The sequence below is a fragment of the Coffea arabica genome, chromosome 11c, assembly GCF_036785885.1.
Source record: "Coffea arabica cultivar ET-39 chromosome 11c, Coffea Arabica ET-39 HiFi, whole genome shotgun sequence".
NCBI classification, from domain to species: Eukaryota; Viridiplantae; Streptophyta; class Magnoliopsida; order Gentianales; family Rubiaceae; genus Coffea; species Coffea arabica.
This window is the reverse complement of record NC_092330.1, coordinates 36944450-36968317: the sequence shown is the minus strand read 5'-3', so window position 1 is coordinate 36968317 and position 23868 is coordinate 36944450. Positions and strand designations below refer to the sequence as shown.

At 35.1% G+C, this 23868-nt stretch overlaps 1 protein-coding gene and 1 pseudogene across 1 annotated transcript; one reads left to right on the top strand and one right to left on the bottom strand.

Moving 5' to 3' along the window:
* Window positions 1-2487: 2487 nt before the first annotated feature.
* Window positions 2488-3675, bottom strand: LOC113716153 (uncharacterized; annotated as a pseudogene).
* Window positions 3676-5383: 1708 nt separating this feature from the next.
* Window positions 5384-12089, top strand: LOC113716142 (protein ACCELERATED CELL DEATH 6-like). The gene is made up of 3 exons (XM_072070134.1): window positions 5384-6011; window positions 9870-10417; window positions 11445-12089. Exons 1-3 carry the CDS (start codon window positions 5384-5386, stop codon window positions 12087-12089), a joined length of 1821 nt encoding a protein of 606 aa, XP_071926235.1.
* Window positions 12090-23868: the final 11779 nt, after the last annotated feature.

Sequence of the window (23868 nt, the reverse complement as noted above, 5' to 3'; positions counted from 1 at the left end):
AAGATTCTAAGTTACTTTCTAATTCTTGGATGCAAGTTTTGGGATACATCCTTTGCATAATTGGAGAAATAAAGTTAAATTCATAGCTCTCCGTTCTATAAGAGACATTTTAAAGAAGTTATGATGTTTATGATACTAATTACTAGTCTATGATGCTAATTGGGAGGGGAAGTTGTAAATTCCTTTGCCTGTTCTTTTTTCTTTTTTCTTTTCATCATTCCTTCCCTTTCATTATTCACCAAAAATTCCTCTATTGAGGTTTCTGGCTATTTCAATGGCCTCCTTCTAGATTTCAAAAATTACACTAACCTCCCTTGAAGTTAATTATCTTGTAAGATTAAGGCTCAATCAATAATTAAAAAGTGATATTAAGAGAGAAAAGATAATATGATTCCACTATTGCCCTCATCTCCTACATTATTTAGTTAATTAATACCAACATATTTATTAAAGAAAAATACTAAAATTTACTATTTATCATTAGTGATTAAACCACATATAGTATCAAAAGAATAGTATATTATTCTATATTTTTCACTTAATTCAAGATACAAATTACTCTTTTCAGTTACATACCCATTGTTAAACATGAAATGACCAACAATACATAATAAAAAAAATTGCAATCAGAGCATTATAGAAAGCAAACTCTAACATCATAAATATCCTTGTCAACATATTAAGATTAGTTGCTGAAATTTTTATGGTACTAAAGTTTGCTCTTTGTAATGTTTAGGTTGCAGGTTTTTTTATTATTTATTGTCGATCATGTTTGTCAATGAATTAGTAATTGAAAGCAGTAATTTAGATCTTACATTAAATGAAATATATATAATGATATACTATTTTTTAATGCTATATATAATTCGATCTCTGATAATAAATAGCAAATTCCAATATTTTTCTTTAATGTGTGGGTTGGTATTATGTTCACTAAATAATGTAATAGATGAAGGGCAACGGTTGAATCATGTTATTTTCTCTCTCCTAGTATCACTTTGTAATTACTTATTGGACCTATATATTGCAAGGTAATAAACCTCAAGAGAGGTTAGTGTAATTTTTAAAACTTAAAAAGTGATCAATGGAATGGTTAGAAACCTTAGAGGAGGTTTCTGAAATTGTCCCTAAAAAATAATTAAACTTAACAGGGCAGAAGCTCCACCTCCCGTAAATAAAGTCTTTCTTGAATCATGTCATGAACTGATGAAAGTAGTTTTAAAAAAAAAAAAAACTTATCCTTAACAAGGAACAAATAGCCAACAACGTAATTATTTATGGAAATTGTCTTGTCATTAATTATAACCCTTTGACATCATCGCCCAATGTGAACAGATAGGCTAAATGTGAACGGACTTGTACCATTAATACGAACACCATTGACTGGTGATTTGTATCATAAACATCAGAAGAACTTCTTACAACGAGGGAGGGAGGGAGGCTGGGCGGGAATAAAAGGATCCAATTGGCAAATGCGAATTGTTCCAGTCCAGAACTAGGCAGCAGGATGCCAAGGGTGCTAGTCAGACTCAGATATGACCTCTAGGGAATTTGCATTAGCAGGTTCGAATGAGAAAACACCTTCTTAATTTGCACTAAAACACAAACCTTGACTTACTGTATCCACACTTTTTCAAGTCGTCCAAGTTGTAGAAGTTCGTAATTATTTTTTCGAATTAGAATTTGGCCTTAATACTTTTTATTTTTTGTGGAAAAAGAAGAATCACAAGTTTTCCCATCAAACATGAATCTTTAACAGCACTTCAAGCAGTATCTAATGGAAGTCGACTTCTTTAAGTCACCCCCTAATATCAAACTATATAAGTTATTTATATTATTGTTCTGTCTGCTTTCACATTCAACAACCTTACGATACAGACATATCCAATTGTAAGATAGAAAATAGATAGAACCCCCCCCCCCCCCCCCCCCCCCCCCCCAAAAAAAAACCCCCACAAAAACAAAAATAACAAAACATGATTAAAAAAAAATACAAGCTGATTAAGTTGGTTCAACAGAACCTTATTCATTTTATATAAAAAACTTTTTTTTTTAATTTCTGTGTAGAATGGAGAGTTATGGATTTAAATTTGGCTTTCCAATAATGCAAGGGTATATGCTAAAACTTGCATCTAAAAGACTTTCGTGGTGCTTAGAATCTGAGGTGTAGAATATCACAGGTCGTTGCAGTCTACTTGGAATCGTTTATTTGTACAAATTGCAATCAGCTTGATCACTTAATTAATGCATTCGGCTAGCTTGTTTTCACATTCTCCGATAAAGGCGCGGGAATAGATGCATAGAAAATAGATAGAACCCAACCCATTGCATTTTGTTTAGGGCAAATTATCCATTTGGCCCTTGAACTTTTAGTTTAAGTAAAATTAAGCCCTCTAACTATTTATAGTCAACTTTCAACCCTTAAACTTGTAAAATTGGGAATCTGTGGCCCTTTTACCTAGTTTATCCGGTTTTGCAACCGAAAAATCAAATCACACGAATGACAATATGCTTTAAAGGAGGGCATTTTTGTCCATATATTCTAAGCAAAAATTGAACAGCTTTATCTTCTTCCCTTTCCCTAACCCAACCTGCCATCGACGGAAGATCAGCCTCCAAGAACCCCAAGACTTACAAATACTACAGTAATGCCATCATTCAGAGATTCAGGGACAACCCCTCCTCCTCCCCCCCCCTCCCCCAACAAAAAAAATCACTTTTTCCGAAGTCCGCAAGCCCATCGTTGGAGACGTCGGCTCCATTCCCAGGGTTTTTGATTTCTTGGAAGTCTGGGGCTTGATTAATTACTCTCCCTATTCTTCTTCTTCCTCTTCTAATAAGGCTGCCGCTGCTTCCCCAACAACTCTCCCACAATGACAGCAAGGACTCCTCCTCCTCCGCCACCAAATCTGCTAAATTCAAGGAGGAAGCATACTCCTCAATTCCAGCTGTGAACACCACAATCTCAAATTTATTACTCATGAACTCCAAAAATTCTTCCACAAATGGCCTCTTTAACACGACGAAATCCACTCTTTCTCCATCTATCACCGGCCTAACTATGAAATCATACTTTTCTAGAGCAGGGCCCGGCTGGGAATGCACCAGAGTCTTGTCCAAATCAAGAAAGACTGTGTTTTTCTCTGGCGAAACCAGTGGTGGAAGTGCAGAACTTTTTTCGTCATGAAACAGAGCTCTTCTGATGCTACTTTTGGGATCTTCAGAACCCTTTTGAAGTAACTGATACCCCCGTTTTCTTAGGCTCTTCTTCTTAATTGGATTTGAAATGCGCGCTAATTTGGAGAAAATCTTGATGAGGCGGTGGTGGCAAGTGTAAATGGACTTGTTAATCGACGCAAGCACCACTAAAGCAGCGGCGGAGGCATTCTTTACGGGGGATTTTTTCGGTGTTGGTGGCTGTGGTGATGGTGGCGCGAATTTTTTATGGACTTTGTTGGGGTTTTCTTCACAATCTTGGACACCATTTTTGTTGGATTTCGAGGAGAAGATCGACAAATCAAGACGAAAGGGGAAAGGAAGAGTGGTTAATTGATGCGATTTTTAGTGGGGGAAAGGAGTATGTGGGGAAACCAGGAGAGAATAGAGTGGGCAGTTTTAAAAATTTTGCTTAGAGTCGGACTTAGTTATCCCCAATTTGCAGAAGCTTAAGAACTCTACAAATCTGTGCCTATTTGGTTGGGTTAGGGAAAGGGAAGAAGATGGAGTTGTTCATTTTTGTTTAGAAGATGCGGACAAAAATGCCCTTCTTTCCGGTTGTAAAACCGGATAAACTAGGTAAAAGGGCCACGGGTTTTCAATTTTACAAGTTCAAGGGCTAAAAGTTGACTATAAATAGTTAGAGGGCTTAATTTTACTTAAACTAAAAGTTCAAGAACCAAATGGATAATTTGCCCTTTTGTTTATGGGTATATTATTCCACCTGAATTTCTTATCATCGACTAAGGGTCTTTCTCGACAAAATGATGGAACTTTACAGGTCAAGTTCACATGTTGCCTCACTTACTTTACTAGTCTTTCTCTGCCTGGTTCCGGACTTAAACAAGTCCCATTTCCAATTGGGTTGATCTCTTGGTTAAAAAGAATAATATATATTAGCGGTCAGAAGTTCCACTAAAACTATATATTGAAAAAAGCATATCCATTTGATCCAAATCTTGCAACGGATAGACCCAAAAAAAAAAAAAAAAAGAAGAAGAGAGAGAGAGCAAAAGAAAGCCTATGAAGATGTTGGAAAATTATATTGTGACTTTGACATTTGAAAATAATAAAAAATAAAAAATAAAAAAAACCACACCGGCCACTATACTTTTATTGAGACTAATAATGTGAACATTTTACAAAAGAAAAAAAAATTGTAAGAGATATCAATATTGAAGTTAAATAAGCGGGGGGGGGGGGGGGGGGGGAGAGAGAGAGAGATGAATGTTGGAGCAGCAAATAATTGTTTTTCTCTTTGAAAATTCCAATGGTTGAAAACAAGGAAAGTTTTTGAATTATGTAGCAACATCTAAAATGGACTAAGGGAAGAACTTAAATGGCACAAAAATAATGCTAAGAACTATACTACAAAAAGCCCTAAATCATTAACCAACGAAAACAGCCAAAACGAATATCTCAACTCTCGAGATACTTATAAAATAATTTAAATATTCATGATTTGTAGAACATGTAAAATAATTTTAAAAAAATATGCATTAATCGATTCCAAACAACCTCTACGCTCTTTTTTAGCAAACGAAGCATGACAAGTAAATGCACTTAATTATTTTACGTGCACATATATGATTTATAAATTACTGATCTCTATACAAAAAAATTGACACCAAAACTCGAATTTGCATCTGGATTCAATAAGATCCGAGGGATTCTGATATAAATCTGCTCGTACAAGCCTATGCCCATTATCCAGATCCAAATCTAGTATGTCAATCGGATCCCAGTCTGGGTCTCCTTGTTTCAGCTAAAACCGACCCACTTAGACCAGAAATGTGAAGGTCAATAATGTCGGCATAATTTTTGTCCCTCGTCAAAAATATTAGCAACGGTTGCAATACAAAAGACGGGCACCAATGCGCAATGGTTCTTAGAATTTTAAACTGCTGGATGCTCAGCTTTGCCTTATTCGTTCTTGTCAACTGCTGGATCCTTCCTCTCCTATCTCCTTTCATCCGTCAAAACCGCTTCTTCTGGTAATAATTTCGAAGCACATAACAAATCAATGGCTTCCGTATTTAATAGCTCAACAAATTAAATAAACCGCAGAATCTATCACTGCTATGGTTCTCATGCATATTTGAGCTCCAAAACAGACAGTAGCTTCAACCAGTTCCGATACTGACTATATAATTAGTTGCAGAAAGCAATGGATCCTGAATTGCGTAAACTTGCACAAAAAGGGATGAATCCTGATTTGTACGCAGCTGCACAGTTAGGTAATTGGGCTGTAATTGGAAGATTTTCGGGCAAGTTCCTGGCTCAGAGGACTCCAAAAAGAAACACTGTCCTTCACGTATTAGCCCAGTCCCGCGACTCTGCAAATGTAGTCCAAAGCATCCTAGCGCGAAATTGCTGTTTGCTAATGGCAAAGAATGCTCGTGGTGAGACTGCACTTCATCTGGCCGCAAGAAAGGGGCATTCTGGCGTTGTTCGAGCACTTATTGATTATAGTAAACAGAACAAAAGATGTTGGTTTTGTGCCTGTTTTGTCGACAGATGCAAGAGGATGCTGAGGATGACTAATGTGGATGGAAACACAGCTTTACACGAGGCAGTTAAGAACAACTTCTATGAGGTTGCTAAGTTGTTGGTTCAACAAGATCCTGAGTTCAGATATCGGCCCAATCATGCTATGGAGACTCCTCTATATCTCGCAGTTGAGAAGGGATATCGGGATTTTGCGGTTCTGATTTTGACGACTTCCAAGTCACCAGCTTATCTTGGCCCCGGTCACAAAACCGCCCTTCATGCAGCAGCAATATGGAATTTGCCAGGTACATTACATTACTAATTTGCATCAAGCAATGAATATAATCACCAAAAGAAAGGAAATTTTTTGAGCTTTTTTTTTTCTTTGATGTTTTTCTTTCTTCACACGTTGGAGAGGTATTATCAGGGTCCTCAAGAATTTTCAAGGACAACAATCGACCAACCAATGACTAGAGGAAACCAAAAAAAAAAAAAAAAAAGGGTTGCTCAAGATGGTGCTTTTAATTTTCAACTCAAATGGGACAGGCTGATACAGCCAGCTCTGAATGAGACGAGTCATAAATGAGAAGTCTCTGTCATAAAAATTAGAGTAAAATACACTTTATCCCACTGTCATTCAATGATTTTTCACATAACTCTCTTTAGTTTCAAAAACAATATACAACCCGATCATAATTTAAATTAAATTATCAAAATGACGAAAATGATGCTTTGCAATTGAACCTACGGATATGTCGAGATTACTCTTATTTAAAAACTAAAATGGTTTAAGTGATCAAAATATATAAACATAATCTGCATGACACTTTAACCTCTTATGGTTCTATATTTTATTATATAACTCTTTTATGATTTATTATTTTACCACGTAACCTCCTTATGGTTTTCAAAATATATACATAATTTCTCCGTTGTTAATAAATAATTTTTAATATTATATAGGGTACTTTTGACATTTTAGTTAACTCTATTATAGAATACAAATTTCATTACTTTAACATTTTAGTTCAACTCATGAAAGAATTATGTATAGCTTTTGAAGTTACAGGGTATTATATGAAAAAGTGCTAAATCACAAGGGATAAAGCATATTATACCTGAAAGATTAACATCCAACTTTAGCTTTTCTTTTTTTAGACCAATTAAAAGAAAGCAACACATTCAACATTAACAAAAGGTACTTTTTCCAAGTCCATTTGAGAATGACTTACAAGGAAAAAATAACAAGGAAAACAACAAGGAAAAAGTGACTTACATGCCTTCGAAGTGCATTTCAAATTGAAAAAAGTTATTCACATCCAAAAACATTAAAAAAGATTGTATTGTAATCAATGAAACCTCCTTGTAATATAGACAACTAGGAAATTTCCCGCCGAGATTTGTAAATGTCTTCAATTTTACATAGGGATGCTATTCTACCACATCCACCATCATGGAACCAGAAATTGAGTATTGAGGAAAGATGTATGCTTGATGGTGTATTTTTTAGATTTCCGTAAAAATCTTGGGATCAGAACTCTGATATTTACGAGGAAAAATGTTAATTTACTAGAGTTTAAGACATGAGCTTTTTTTAAAAGTGAATTTATTGAAAATTGAGATTTAGACTAAAAAGTAATTATGAGTTGCTGAAGTTAAGAGAAGAATAACAGGGACAAATGGATTTTGGAGCAGTTTGTGAGGAAAAAAAAAATAAAAGTTGTAGCCTTGCAGAAAAAAAAATGTGCTCGGTTTTGTAAATTATTGGCACATGCTGTTTTGAATTAAAAATTCCTACTACTTCAATGCAATAGCAAATTTGGTCTTTCGATAATCTCAAACGATCAAATGATGAGTTGACTTAGTGAACATACTAAAATGGCATAATGACTTAGGTGGCATTTGGTTCGTTACTTGGAATCGGATTCGGATTTGGGATCATCCATTTGGGTTTGGAATGGAGTCAGTTATTCCAATACATCTATTTAGTTCAGTAGTAGAAATGCATATCATTACTGTAATTGATATTTTGTTCGTTGACTCTTTCGAAATATGAGAAATTTCCACTAATTAAACGTATTAGTAAATTTAGTATAACTAATTAATAATTTCTATTAGTAAACATATATAATTAATAGTATAATTGATAATATCAATTATATTACATATACAAATATACATTATATAATACATATAACTAATAATATCATTATTATAAGTTTGTCGCTAATTAAATTAAATATTATATATAAAATTAAATATAATTATATAAATATATATAATTATGATTATATAATATATATAAATATTAATTATACTAATATATTATATAATTAAAATGTATATTATATATTAAATATAATTATAATTATAATGTATTATTATATACACATATACTATAATTATAATAATTATTATATATTAATATATTTATAATAATAAATGTAAATATAATTATATTTATTATAAATATATTATATAATTATAATATATAATATATATAATTATATGTATGTATATAATTATCTATTAATTTTTTTAATGGGTGGAGGGTCGGGCCCTATTTATAAACTGGAAAACAAATTGCTCCCCCCCTTCCCCTTGCGGCCTATTAACCCCCCGCGAGGTAGATGCCTTAATTGCCATCCCTGGTTTTCCATAAATTAGATAAGAATCAATCTTGGGTTTTGTCCAAAACCCATCAAGTTGTTAGGTAATTGGGGAACTCCAAATTTTTAAATATGATTACAAAATCCCAATTCCAATAGTAGTAATCCAAACAACATTTATGGAGTTTATTCCAATTCTCCATTCTAAAACCCTCTTGTCAAACGCCACCATAGTATATGATTTATCTATTGGAGGGAATGGTAGCGGATACGATATCCTCTGAAATCTTTTTTACTAAACTCTTACCCATTTAGATAAGTCCGTTACCGAACTATATTAAGTAACTCTACTACCCATTTAGGTAAGTCCCTTACTAAACTATATTAAGTAACTCTACTAGCTTAATTCCTGTTACTAAAAACTGCTTGCTCATGGGATTGGATTAAACCATGGGGTAGCATTTAGCACTCCTTAAACTCGTCAAATCAATCATGAAAATACATGCATCTAAATAGTTGAAAAATCTAGAAACTGATTTTGTTAATTTAAAATTTGAATACATCAAAATCTAAACACCCCATCAGAGTAACAATAGGGGATAAACTCAAAGTTTAACAATCCTATCACATATATTTTTTTTAGCCACTTGAAGTGGCCTGTCAAATTTAGTAGCAAATGGTGGAAGGTAGGGTTTGAACCCCCGATCAAGTCTTAAGACTTTGGTGGTGGCCACTGAGCTTGTGGTTAACAATCCCATCACATATAATATCCCATCACATATAATATAGCAAAAAGAAATATCACTCCAAAGGTCATGCTCAAATGGTCAAAATGAAATAGGAACTAAATGCTACAAGAATCCCTTTTTATAAGATAAATTGGTACATTCTTTCTTCTGACTCCCGGTCATGAAATCGTATATTCTTTCTTATGATTTAATCCGTCATCTTCAATGGAAATAAACTTCAGTCATTTCACTTTTGACTCCTCTTAAGCATTAGACATGAGAATAAGAAATATGAAGTGAAAAGAATAGTTTTCTAATCAAACGCTTGAATAAGTAAAAACAAAAATAAGGAAAGTAGAAGGTATGAATGTACTTTACCTCCAATTGGATTCCACAATTGGTTTGCTGATCACATTAAACCTTTCAATGTGTTTGGTTGAAATCAAATTCCTTATAAGCTGACCACACTTTCCCTGGTACTAAAAGCAGAGTCAGGTGCAACCAAAGAAATAGGAACGGTAATGAAATCTCTAAAAATCAATAGCAAAGTAGGACATTTCATGGAAGGTTATGATTTGTGTTAGTGTTATGTGCTAATGGCTTGTAAGATTGAAACTTGATAGAATATATATGTATACACACATATACACACACTATTTTATAATCTGGTTTTTTCCTATCCGTTGCCATTCCTATCTATTAATCATAAATAACTAATCCTAAAATGACAATTTGAAGTTTCACTTGAGTACATCTCAGTTATTGTAATTGATTCTTATGGTTTAATGAACTACAGTATCTTTAACTAAATATCTGCTGATTGCAGAACTCGTGGAGCTGATTTTGGAAAAGCTGCCTAATCTTATCAAAAAGGTGGATAAATTTGGATGGACTGCACTTCACTATGCTGCTAAACTCAATCATCCGGCTAAACTCAATCATGAAGATGTGGTAAAGCTATTATTATCTGCTAAGAGGTCTACGGCTTATGTTGCTGCCCGCAATGACGACTCCAGGACTGCTCTACATATAGCGGTCATTCATGGACATGTTGCTGTGGTGCAAGAGCTGTTATCCCATTGCCCAGATTGTTGGGAGAAATATACTCACAGACGTCAGAATATCCTTCACCTTGCAGTAAAATATGAACAAAGAGAAATGCTCGAATTCGTCCTGAAAAAATCTTGGGCTTCTGAACTTATCAATCAAAGGGATAATACAGGAAATACTCCTCTCCACCTCTACGTTGCTACCAAAAACTTAGATGGGAGTAGCCTTGTAAAACACCCTTCTGTCGATGTCAATTCTTTTGACAATTCGAACTCCACGCCTTTAGACAGAATATTACGGGCAGATGAACTTTCACAAAGACAGGTATAAGATAAAAAAAATTTTTCCGCTCCTTTGCATGGTCACATTGATTATTAGAAAGTTCTGTCAATTTTTCATATATGATACTTGACTTACAAGATTTTACTTTTAGAAAAATAAGAAACTTGATTTTGTAAGTTATGAATATTCTTAGCCACTAATTCTCTCAAGTCCATCGTTACTATATTTGCTTATACTTAAATTTGAGGTATTTTTACCCCTATTTTTCAGACACTCATTTTTAATATCTTAGGCCGTGCGTCTGCGATGCTACTGGAATTCTTTCAATTTGTGTAGAAAATATTGTGATGTACACTTACATCATATTATTGTTAAGTCTTAAGTTTAGTTTTTTTTAAAAAAAAGGTGTTAATTTCATTCATAAATACACTAGACATTTTTAAAAAATACTACACCAAATCCTATAGAAAATACAACAATTGAACTCAACCTCACCAATGTATAAACGCAGTTGCTGCATGGCTCTTTATAAACCAAGAAGAACATAGTATGTTTTATGAAAAAGCAAAAAGAAGAAGAAGAAGAAAGAAAAGAAGCGCTGTTTTCGCTTTAAATTTCAAAGCTAATTTAAGGAAAAGTAGTGCTGTTTTCGTTTTAAATTTCAAAACTAATTTCTTAAACTCGTGTTTCTCTATTCTCTTCTTAGACTGTCCCCCCCCCCCCCCCCCCCCCCCCCCCCTCTCACATCATGTCTGCTTTGAATGTAAATTTTCTATTTTGATTTCTAATCAATATTATCTAACTTACTTGTTTAACTTTCCTCGTCTAACTTACCTCTCAAAATTCTCCCCACTATTAAGTTTACTGTTTAACATGAACATTTTAGTCCATACAAAATTTGAAAACATGATGCTTTCAACCGGGCAAATCAATGATGGTTTTGCATATTATCTAACATCCTTATCTATCACGTGCAAGTAGTGTTGGAAGAGTCGCTTCATATTTTAGCGGTCCAATGCAATCAGCGACCTCATTGTTACAATTTTGTTTCTCAATTCGTGTTTGACAGATTTTAATCAAGGATGAGTTGGAGCAAGCGGGTGGCACTCGAGGGTATCGAAATGTTGCTACCGTAAAGAAGAACTTACGAGTATCTAATCCTGATGAAGTAAAAAGAGTGGAAAAATTGGCAGCGAATTATTCGATTGTGGCTACACTGATCGCAACTGTCACTTTTGCAGCTGGTTTTACAGTTCCAGGTGGGAACTACAGTGACGGTCCGCACAAAGGCATGGCAGTTCTAAGCAAGAAAGCAGCTTTTATTACATTTGTTATTTCAGATTCCTTGGCAATGTTCGCCTCCATAGGTGCAGTGCTTGGACTTACCGTGCTCTTTCAGACAAAAAATTACCGGCTTAAGTTGGCCATTGTCCGGATAAATCGGAAGCGAATTTTTGGGGCTGTGATGTTAATGATGATAGCATTTCTCGCTGGCTTGTGCGCAGTGCTACCAAATTTGGCTGTCATGATCGTGCCGTATGTCCTCGCTGCTTGGCTTGGCGGTCTCATATGCTTCACCTTTTCCCGAAAATTCGAGGGCAGGGAATGTAACTATACAACTAGATTTAATCATAGCGAAGCTGAGTATGGAATATTTTACCCTCTACGTCTATACACGAGATGGTATCAGGATTTGACCGAAGCCGAGGACTAGTTGTGTTATAATTCAATGGAACTTAATCAAAAAATTTGATTCTTTTTTTGCTATCAGAACTTGCAGCTCCCTCCCACTTTCGTCCAACAACTTGGGTTTTTATTATGCTTTGGATTGGACTTGAAAATGTACAGTGTGATGTTTACTTTTTGTATATATAAATAGACTCCATTTTAAGGGTGAAAAAATAACAGTGTGGTTAGGCTATCCAGCCCAGCAACTGTAGAAAGGAACGGAATCACGGAAGCTTCCTTGACAATTGGTCTTGACAGAGGATTAAGCGGGTAATGCTGTTTGTCCTCCCTCCTCCTCATAATTATTATCCTGATGTTCTTCTTGCAGAGCGCTTGGCGTTCTTTCGTTTTCCGCGCTTAAGACTTGCTGAGTTTTTAGGTTATGCTCTGCAGGAGTGATCTCTTTTTTATTATCCCTGTTGTCATAGTCCAGGACTTTTGTAATAAGGAAGGAAGGGAAGAAAAGGGAGCAATGGCGGTGAAAATAGACCTTGAGAAGACCTATGACAGAATCAGATGGGAGTCTTCTCCCACGGCTAGAATCTCTTCTTCTTAAAAGGACCGGGGATGCGGCTTCGATCTTGCTTTAGTTTGAGTTCGATCGAGCTAGAGTTTTTCTTATTACAGGTGTAACCTAAAAAAGAGCGAAGTTACTGGAGGCGATCAGCTCAAAGGCATAGTTCCCTATTCCCCTTACCCCATCGTTCACTGCGGGATAGGTATAGCTTTTACACGGGAAGAAAAGTACTCATCAAAGCCATGCTCCAATGCATTCCCACCTTCACCATGGCCTGCTTGAAACTACCCAAGTTTGCCAAAGGCCTCCTTCCTTTCCAGAGTGAGTTTTCATCTCTTACTACTCTAAAAAGTATTCAAAACAAGTTCCATTCGCTTCCCCTCGCCCTCTCCAACCAGTCGAGTACTTAGCCCCGATTGAGTGCTCTGCTCTCAATGGCAGGCACTCACTTTCACCCACCTTTATATTGGTGGAGTCGAATGGATAAGGTCTTTGGGTCTAATCCCCAGCTATATGTTTGAAAACTTGAGGAGCTCCTAGTTTCCCCGTTATTCATTGCAGTGTTTTTTATTTGTTTGCAATTTGCATCGGAATGGCAGTTAATTAAATTTAATCCTTTCGATTCGGTATCTGAAAAATTGGCTGGAAGAACTGCTACATAATTTACATTATATCTGTATTGCAAAAAATAATTGCAACGGAAGAAAATAAAAGTGGAGGAACTTTTGTATTTTTGCAACGGAACCTTAAAAAAATAATTGTGTTTGCAGGGGGTTTTATCTGTATTGCAAGGAACCAAAAAAAAAAAAAAGCATAAAGGTATTGGAGCAGTTGGTTTTTCAAAAAATCAATAAATTAGTTGATAAGCACTGCAAAAGGGAAGTATATTTCAAGGATTCAAAACCTCACGAGTTGAGTTATCATTCAATTCAAACTGATTATGAAATTCTCACATCTGGTGTAAATTAGCATGAATTTGATGTAAACAAACCCAAAATTTGTACAAAAATCTTGATGTGGTTCGATTAATTTACACCCAAATTATATTAATTTACACTCGATGTGGTTCGATTCACACAATTAATTTGAATCAGAACTTATAAGGCCCCAAATCCGGTGTCCAGGAACCGCGACAATCACGGTAGATTTAGATGAGGATGTCGTCGGATTTCTCAACTCACAAATTGGGTAACAGGAAACGTTGATGCAGCTGCAAGAGATGAGGCATTTCGTACCAATGAAAAATAAAAAATAAAAGACGGGGCATTCATATCAGGGAGGACAATGGGGCCATTGTCGGGCGGACGCAATTAGGACGAAGACCCAATTCAAATTTTAAGTCCATAAAAAGTCTGAACGGAAATTTTATAGGAGTGAGGCCTCATGGGGGCTGCAAAAGTGAGTGGATCTAATGCTTAAAAAAAAAAAAAAAAAAATAGTGGCTGGATCTAAAACAGCATCTGGACCTCTCAATATCGCTTCATCAGCAGCCTTCGACCACAACTTCAAATTCGTCTTTGTTCCAAAGGCCATGAAGTATCAATAATTGGGGGAACAAGGAAGAATCATGTAAAATTTAAAAACGGAGAGGAGACGAGGGAATTTATTAGTTAAATTATATACCATCATAAACACCGAAGGCCATGAAATTGTCGAATGATTGAAGTCAGTACCTAGATTTAGAAGTCAAATCTTCCTTATGACTCCTTAAATCCCATCCATTCTCTATTAAATAGAAAAAAAAAAAAAAGAAACCTTGAACAAAAAATGGTAACTGAAGTTTGACTAAAGAAATATAAGATGTAAATACATGGGGATGGAGCTATAAATTTTTTGACAGTAAACAAAAGATCTATAGATAGAAATAGTGCATGTACTTTATTAACAAAGATCAAGAAAACTAATAAGAGAAAAAGAAATATATTTTACTTGATCAAGAAATGAGATGTAGGATTAAATTGCTGCATGTTAAATTTTGTTGAGGACTAAATGCATCATTTTATGATTGAAACAATAAAATAACAATAACAGGGGAAGGGTTGGATTGGATGGTAAGGTAGGAAAGATTGTAAGTAGGACGTTTTAACTTCAAAACCTATCACTTACACACAAAAAAAAACTAAAAGGAACAATAATATCCAATTGAAAATTTTCCTTTCCATTAATTGGTAGTAGTATTAGTAGGTAGTGAGAGGAAGAAACTACTAATCGTCAATGGGCTAGCTTCTAGGCTTAGAGGTGCATAGACAATGCCAACCTTATGGGCCAAAACAGCTGAGCCGAGCAAATACACTAACAATGCCCACAAAAGGACCTCTTTTGGATCTTCAAATAATCCTGATGAAGGTGATAGTGAGCAAGAGTTTGTGTAACACTTGCCACAGAGTTGGTTTTCTGATAAGATTTGTACTTCTTGTGGTAGGCTTCAAAGGCACTCTCCTGCAGTCTTGCCAATTCAAATGCTTTGGACAACGTCTCAGAATTGTGAGTCTTCACCATTGATCTTAACTCTTCTGGCAAGCCACTCAAAAAACCGAAAATGTAATAAGTTTTAGATAGGTGTGGGGCTCTAATCATTACCTCTTGTAGTAGTTCTTCAAATTTCTCTTGATAGGCTAACACTGTGGAGAAGAGCTGTAACTTGTTAAACTCCTCCATTGGATCTATTTGCCCTAAGGCACCAAATCTCTTGCACAATTCCCCAGAGTACTCCACCCAATCTACCTTATTACCCCTAGTCGATCTAAAACCTTGATGCCACACATCTGCTTTGTCTTCCATGTAAAATTCTGCTATCTCCATCCACTGATCCATGGAAATCTGTAAAAGCTGGAAATACTTCTGAATTTTCTTGATCTATTCTCTAGGGTTTTCTCCCCTAAATGCTGGAATTTCCAGTTTGGGCACACTAGTATAGAAGGCGCTCCTGCCATTCCTTTCACCCTGCTTTCGATTTGCCATATCTAAGTTCCTTGAGTTACTCACCACTAGGGATCCCAATATTCCTTTTTTATTGTTACCAGGGCTCAAATTGGCAAATTGCTGAGAGATGGCCGCCATGAATGCGTCCAGCTTATTACTCAGCTCAACATTCACTGCATCAATCCTTTCTTCCAAGCTTTTCTTGTCGATCGCCATGGAATCCACGATTCCTTGAATTCTGGTTTCTTGTCTGCGAAGTTATTCCTCCATTGTTTTCATCCGTGTTCCTTTTGCCATTATGATATGTTGGTTCCAGCTTCCTAGTCCAAGGACCGGAAGCTCTGATACCACATATAGTGACCTGATCAGTAGGAGAATTGAAGAGGGAGGATAACATCAGAAGAAGAAGAATAGAGAAAAGGAAACGTGGGAAGGAAGAAAGAGCAAGAGAATGAAGGAGAAGAAGGAATCTGTAATTTGTTATATCTGTTATGCCTTCATCACGCCATTTGCAGGCTCTTTATACAAATTTCTTTCTGGATCCTTCTATGCTCAACTAACTACACAACAGAATAGACATATATGACAAGCTAGTAACTAACTTGCTAACTAACTATATGAAAAGAAAGCCACGTCAACAACAATAATCTTCATGCTTCTGATGAGCAATATCTAGGGTCATAACATTTGTATTCGAGCAAAGCTCCATTTTTTTCTTTTTTTTTTCCTCACCAGAGATCTAAGGAATAGCACGACATATATAGTGCATAACTTGTTTAGTATGACATTAGGCCTGTTATCGAGTTGGGTCGGATCGAAATTGAAAATTTTGGACTTGGACCCATTTCAATGTATTAGACTCGGATCCGACCAGTATACTCGATAGGTCTTGTACTTAAGATTCCGAAATCAAGTTCGACGGGTCCGAGTCAAGTCTGAGTCTACCCGAAAACAAAAGATCTAACATGCATCATTCATTTTCTTTTATCCATACTAGCAAAAAGGTTCAACATGATCCCAAAATATTTAGCAAAAAACACTTATATGCAACTTGTGATGAATACATTTTGGGTCAAACAAGCTTGTCTCTTCCAAATCCTAATTTCTTAGATACTTCATCTGGAATACGGGTAATTTGGTTAATTTGGTAAAAGAATACTTTGTTAATATAGTAAGAGAATGTATTTAGAAATATTTATATTTTATAATTATTAATATATTGTTCGAGTTCGAGTCGGAATCCTATATTCCACATCCAATCCATTTTTTTGTTAAAGTAAACGGGTACGAGTTTGAGTCCGGTACCGGGTACCGGAATTATTTCTCAACCCATACCTAAAAAAAATTACCGAACTTGGGCCGGGTCCGGGTTCAAACCCGACCCATTGATAGCCCTATATGACATCAATGGGTGACCGAAAAAGTTGACTTTCATCAAATACGACTTAGAGTGCCGCTTAATATTGACGCTAAATGGACTGATCAATTGGCATTCAATCTTAAGACTGCAACAGAAATACCGGTTCTTGGATCCCATTTAAATAGGTTTTTTGGCCACAGTTTTATTTAAAATAAATTAAACAGTTTGCTGAAAGTTTCAACTGGATTATTCTCCAGAGTTTGAGCGTGATAATACCCACCATGTAAGAAGCTATGGTTTCTTACCATACCCTCAGTTTCGCCGGAAGTAAAGATTCATGTCTGATGGGAAATTTTGTGTTGCTTTTTATTAAAAAAAAAACGATGTATAGAAGGCCAAATTCTGATTTCAAAAGGTACTATTCAAACATTATACCGTTATGAAAGAAAGAAATACGGAGTGATGCTACTTTGAAGGCTTGAAAAAAGTGTTGATATCGATACAAGTAGTTATGGCATGCTCTTCCTGGAAATTAAGGAAGTGTTGAGTTAATTGAACTGGCTAAAGAAAAATTCCTTGTACTCCAATTTAAATACACATATTTTGATATTTGTAATACAAACCAATATATCAGGGGCTTGCTTCAAAGACTAATGCGCTTAGGACTGGCCCCTTCTCTTATAGCCACCGAACGGTCAATCTACTCTGACTCTTGCAGCGGATACAGCCGCTATTGAAGCAGGGACAGTTACCCGACCGCCGCCGACCTAGGCACTCCTCGTCTCGGTCTTTTCGAAAGGTCATTCTTTGACCCGCGGGTGTGAATCGGTAGCTGTTAAACTAGCTACTGCTTTACTTTAAGCTTTTTCGTGGGGAAAGGCAATGAAATTGTCGAGGTAAATGGATTGAGCCCTGTTCCAGGGAAAAAGGCTAGGTACGGCGACCGATAGGGAGAGGTTCTGCAAGAAGCAACAGGCATGGGATGAGAGGAAAGAGACCAGTCTTAGGCCTCTTCAGCTAATAGACGTGTCAAATCAAAGGCCATTGCCAGCTACTGCTAGTCGCAAACAAGCCCTTCTCTTCTGGGCTAGGAGTGAAATGCCCTAGATCGACTCGGGGCTGTTTGTGCATTGGGGATCAGAAGTGTAATCAACAACTTCTCTTCTTTGCTGTGAATTGTGAAGAAGTTCAACGGGAATATTTTATTAGTATTTAGTAAAGGGCAACAAAGTTTGTAGAATTTCTCCTTTCATGTTAACTAAAAATTACCCTCGAGGATATTTCCATATTGGATGTCCCTAGTAAGAGTGAAGATGCTTTGTTTGATGAATTTTTTAAATTTTTTGTAAATTCCTAATCATTCATTGATTTAGAGAAGAAATTTGATGCTTCCGTGTACCAACTTGTAATTCTTTAATCATGAATTGGTGCCAAGTAAAATTCAATGGACTAGGGGTCTGTTTGGTTGGAAGTAAAATGTTTTCCTTGGGAAAATATTTTCCCAAGAAGTAATTTTCCATGAAAATCATTTCCCTTTCATCATTTTCAGGTGTTTGGCTAGTTTATTGAAAATATTTTCTTACTTCATTTTTCTGGTGTTTGTTTAACTTTTGAAATATTTTCACTTTTATCTCTATATTTATTTTCTACACATTATAACTACATACTTCTTCCCATGCAAAATAAGAAAATTTATCTCATTGTTTAACTTTAAAAAATCTTGGAGAAATGTATATATAAATAAAAAATATCTCCTTAAGCAATAAACAAATTGCTGGCCATTTAGTGTCAAATATCAATCACATGCAATGTTTATTGTGACATATATCTTGCACTCTCACTGCTGAAAGTTTTTTTAGAAAAGAATGTCCCTATTATACATAATTAATTACTAGCATAGGATGAGCAGGATGAGATTTCTTTTTTATTTTGAATATACTAGGGGGGTTGGGTTGGGTGGTACGGGGGAGGGAGTGTAAGGAAGAGGTATTGGGTTCGAGTCCTCCTGTTTACACTAAAAAAAAAAGGAACATACTACAAGATGTTTTCAGTAAGTTTGGAACATACTACAAGCGAGATGCATGCATTTCGGAAAACAACTTCAGTAAGTTTGGAAGGGAAGTTGTTTTCCATAAGATGAGTGAAAATATTTTACATAGGAAAATGTTTTCAGTAACTTTTGTGCATCCAAACACAGGAAATTAGGAAAATATTTTCCTGGAAAACATTTTCACCCGAAACAAACGGACCCTAGATCCGACAAAAAAAAAATTCAATTAGATGTTTTCTAAGGTAGACATAACATCTTCATTTAATAAAAAATTTTGCTCATTCGAGGTATTTTTCCATGCTCTTTTTCTGCTTTCATGAGCACAGAGACATAGTAATTGGCGTGTTGGCGCGTGTGTGTATCTATATATATATATATATATATATATATATATATATATATATATATATATTAACCTAACAGGACAACGACCCAATTGCAAATGGGACTTGTTCAAGTCCGGAACTAGGCGGCTGGATCAAATGGATGGGAGAAAGTAAGATGTGAACTTGATCCATTATTCTGTAGAGAAAGACCCTTAGTCAAGTCCACGTAAATAAATGTAATGTAAGTGGACTAATTTAATTATCCAAAAACAAAAATGTAATAAAAACAAGGATTGGGAGTATATTGTATTTTAGGCCGATCCATTCCCAAGTCTTTATCAGCGAGTGGATGGATGTGAAGACAACGGACGAAAGCATGAAATGATCAAGCTGATTGCAAATTGTACAATAAAAGATTCCAAGTAACCTGACACCAGCTGATTGCAATCTGTGATGTTAGTTTAATTTCTACATTTTAAGATTCTAAGTTACTTTCTAATTCTTGGATGCAAGTTTTGGCATACATCCTTTGCATCATTGGAGAAATAAAGTTAAATTCATAGCTCCCCGTTCTATAAAAGATATTTTAGAGAAGTTTTGATGTTTATGATACTAATTACTAGTCTATGATGCTAATTGGGGGGGGGGGAGGGGGAAGTTGTAAATTTCTTTGCCTGTTCTTGTTTCTTTTTCTTTTCATTATTCACCAAAAATTCCTCTCTTGATGTTTTTGACTATTTCAATGGCTTCCCTCTAGATTTCAAAAATTACACTAATCTTCTTTGAAGTTAGTTATCTTATAACATTACGGTCAATCAATAATTAAAAAGTGATATTAAGAGAGAAAAGATAATATGATTCCACTAGTGCCCTCATCTACTACATTATTTAGTAATTAACACCAGCTTACTTATTAAAGAAAAATACTAAAATTTGTTATTTATCATTAGGAATCAAACCATATATGGCATCAAAAAAATAGTATATTATTCTATATTTTTTACTTAATTTAAAATCCAAATTACTCTTTTTAATTACATACCCATTGTTAAACATGACCAATAATAGATAATCAAAAAATTGCAATCGGAGCATTATAGAAATCAAACTCTAACATCATAAATATCCTTGTCAAGATATTAAGATTGGTTGCTGAAATTTTTATGGTACTAAAGTTTGCTCTTTGTAATGTTTTGGTTGCAGTTTTTTTATTATTTATTAATAATCATGTTTGCCAATGGATCAGTAATTGAAAGCAGTAATTTAGATCTTACATTAAATGAAATATATATAATGATATACTTTTTTTGATGCTATATATAATTCAATCTCTGATAATAATAGCAAATTTTAATATTTTTTTTAATGTGTGGATTGGTATTATATTTACTAAATAATATAATAGATGAAGGGCAACAGTGGAATCATGTTATTTTTTCTCTCCTAATGTCACTTTTTAATTGCTTATTGGAACTATATGTTGCAAGTTTATAATCCTCAGGAGAGGTAATGTTAGTGTAATTTTTGAAACTTAAAAGGTGGCCAATGAAATAGTCAGAAGCCCAGGGAGGTTTCTGAAATTGTCCCTAAAAAAGAACTTAACTTAACCGAGCGGCAAGTCCACCTCCCTTAAATAAAGGTATTTCTTGAATCATGTCATGAACCGATGAAAATAGTTTAAAAGAAAAACCTTATCCTTAACAAGGAACAAATAACCAACAACCTAATTATTTATGGAAATTGTCTTGCCATTAATTATAACCCTTTGATATCATTGCCGAATGTGAACGAATAGGCTAAATGTGAACGGACTTGTACCATCAGTACGAATACCATTGACTGGTGATTTGTATCATAAACAGCAGTCCAGAACTAGGGATAGTGGGCAGGAGTAAAAGGATCCAATTGGAAATGCGAATACTTCAAGTCGAGAACTAGGCAACTGATCCCAATTCCCAATGTTGCGTGTCAGACTAAGATGTGACCACTAGGGAATTTGCAGTAGCAGGTTCCGATGAGAAAACACTTCTTAATTTGCAGTCAAAAACAAGAGATAATTTCACAAACCTCCCTTGAGATTTCTGACACTTGCACTAAGGCCCTTTCAAGTTTTAAAAATTTCACCTAGCTCCCCTGGCAGATTATTGGGGTCCAAATCTGACATGCAGAGCACTGAAATGACCTATTTGTCCTCAGAGGATACATTAGATGATTGACATTGACTACCTAGACAAACGCATCTGAAGGTTGGTAATTACGTTTAACTAGAATAATAGAAATTTAATGTTTAATGAAGGTGATTAAAAAATTATTACTTCTAGGCGCCAATAGAAGAAGTAATTTGACGCCAATTTCTGATGATGAGTGATGTGACAAGGCTGATTGAACTGATGTATCTTGCTTTGTATCTACAAACCTCAGATAACATGTCTTATATCTAATTGCTAAGAAACGGGACAATGAAGAAGGTAATGGAACTCATGTGAAGCTGTCTTCATCTGGTGGAAGTTAAGCGTCTTAGAAGCAGAAATTAAGGTACCAATTTTCATTTTCAGATATGCAGTACTATAATCTTGTCTGTTGTAATGAATCAGTTTGTTAAAAAAGTGCATGTTGTGGAGAAGTACTAATCTTGATCAGTTGATGTGTCAAGAAACAAAAGATGTTTGTTGCTTCTTGCAGTACTGTAACTAAAGATGTTTCTTGAAATTTCATATGCGATGGATGCATGGAAGATGTTTTCAGGAAATTTCATTAACTTCTATTAAAAATGTGCATGAATGTATTAGCAAATATGGACTGTTTTGCTTGATCAGTAGTTTCTGTAATGCTGCAGTATGTTGATATGTAGTGGACATCTAAGCTGATGTGTTTCTGGAAATTATATGTGTTTCTGTAAGAATGTAAAGGCATGAAGCATGCACTTTTATTTAATCACTACTTTGCATCCAAATTTGAAAATGTAGGACGGGGACTGTTGCTGCTGCATATGACATTGTTGTTCACTGTAATGCAAACAAAATCAGGATTCCAAATGTTGATTCAAGTGGCTACTCATACATTAACTTGTTGTTTGATGTAACTGAAAAGGCACTGAGCAAAATAAGTGGAAATGTTAACATGATTTTGTAGATGAGATGTGAAATTCCTGGAAAAATTGCTCAATGGATGTTAATGATGACTATTCTGTTAGTGAGATGTTCAAAATACATCAATTTAAGCCAGTGATAAACTTGCATGTCTCTGATATGGAAATTATCCCCGCTGATGAAGAGAATAACTTAGTAAATCCAACTACTGTGAACATGCAAGATATTCTGGTTATTAGTAAACAGAATAACAAGACTAGAGCTATAGAGGTTGATATCTCAGATGATCAGTATGGAGACTCTAACTCTAATTCTTCATGGAGACACAATCTGTATAGTGACAATGAGGATGAATTAGTTCTGGATAGGGTCTCAAATGATGATAGTGAGGACAATGATACTAACTTTTCTAATTTTGAAGACAATGAAGCAGAAATTGTGGTTCCTAATTCTGAACGTGAGGAAGGGGATAATTCTATGAGACAGTTAATGAGATCAAAGATGTGGATTTATAATCCTAAAGACGACATAGAATTTGAGAAGGGTCAATTATTCACCAATGTGGATATATTTAGAGCTGTCTTGAAAGATTATGTTATTCAAAAAGGCTTTCCACTTCTGAGATTGAAAAATGAGAGATCTAGAGTGACTGCTATATGCAATGCTGAGGGATGCCAGTGGAGAATACATGCATCACCAGTGGCTGATAATATAACATTTCAGATTAAAAGTTACAAATCACAGCACACTTGTGTGATGGATAAACATTGTGCTGAAGCCACTTCTAATTGGATGGCCAAGAAGCTGGTTGGTGTCATGAGAGATCATCCTAATATGACCAACAAAGGTGTAGAGGCAGAGTTGAGAAAGTATGGTGTGGAGCCAAGTAAAATGCAGATTTTCAGAGCTAAGAACAAAGCATTTAATGAAATAGAAGGCACACATGCTGAATCTTATTCTAAACTCCCAAAATATGCTGAACTGTTAAGGAACAATAATCCCAATAGCATTTGTAAAATACATTATGATAGGCCAAATCTGTTAGTTGAGTCTAAATTTCTGAGAATATTCATTAGCTTTAGAGCTCAAAAGTTGGGATTCCTAGAAAGTTGTAAGTTTTTTGTGAAATTTGATAGATGTTTCTTGAAGGGTCCATTTGGAGATATGCTTCTCTTAGCAGTTACTTTGGATGCAAATAACAACATTTTTCTAATAGCATTTGCTGTAACTAAATGCGAGAACAAAGATACTTGGAGGTGATTTTTCTACTATTTTGAAGAGTTCTTTGGATCATTTGACAACAACATCCCTTTAACTTTCATGAGTGATAAGCAGAAGGGATTGAATCTTGCTTATGAGGAGATATTTCCTGATGCAATTGGTAGGCATTGTTGTAGGTATATATGTAGCAATTTCAAGTCTCAATTTTCAGGAATATTACTTAGAAGTTTCTTTTGGAAGACAACAAAAAGTTATGATATTGTTGGTTATAATGAAGCAA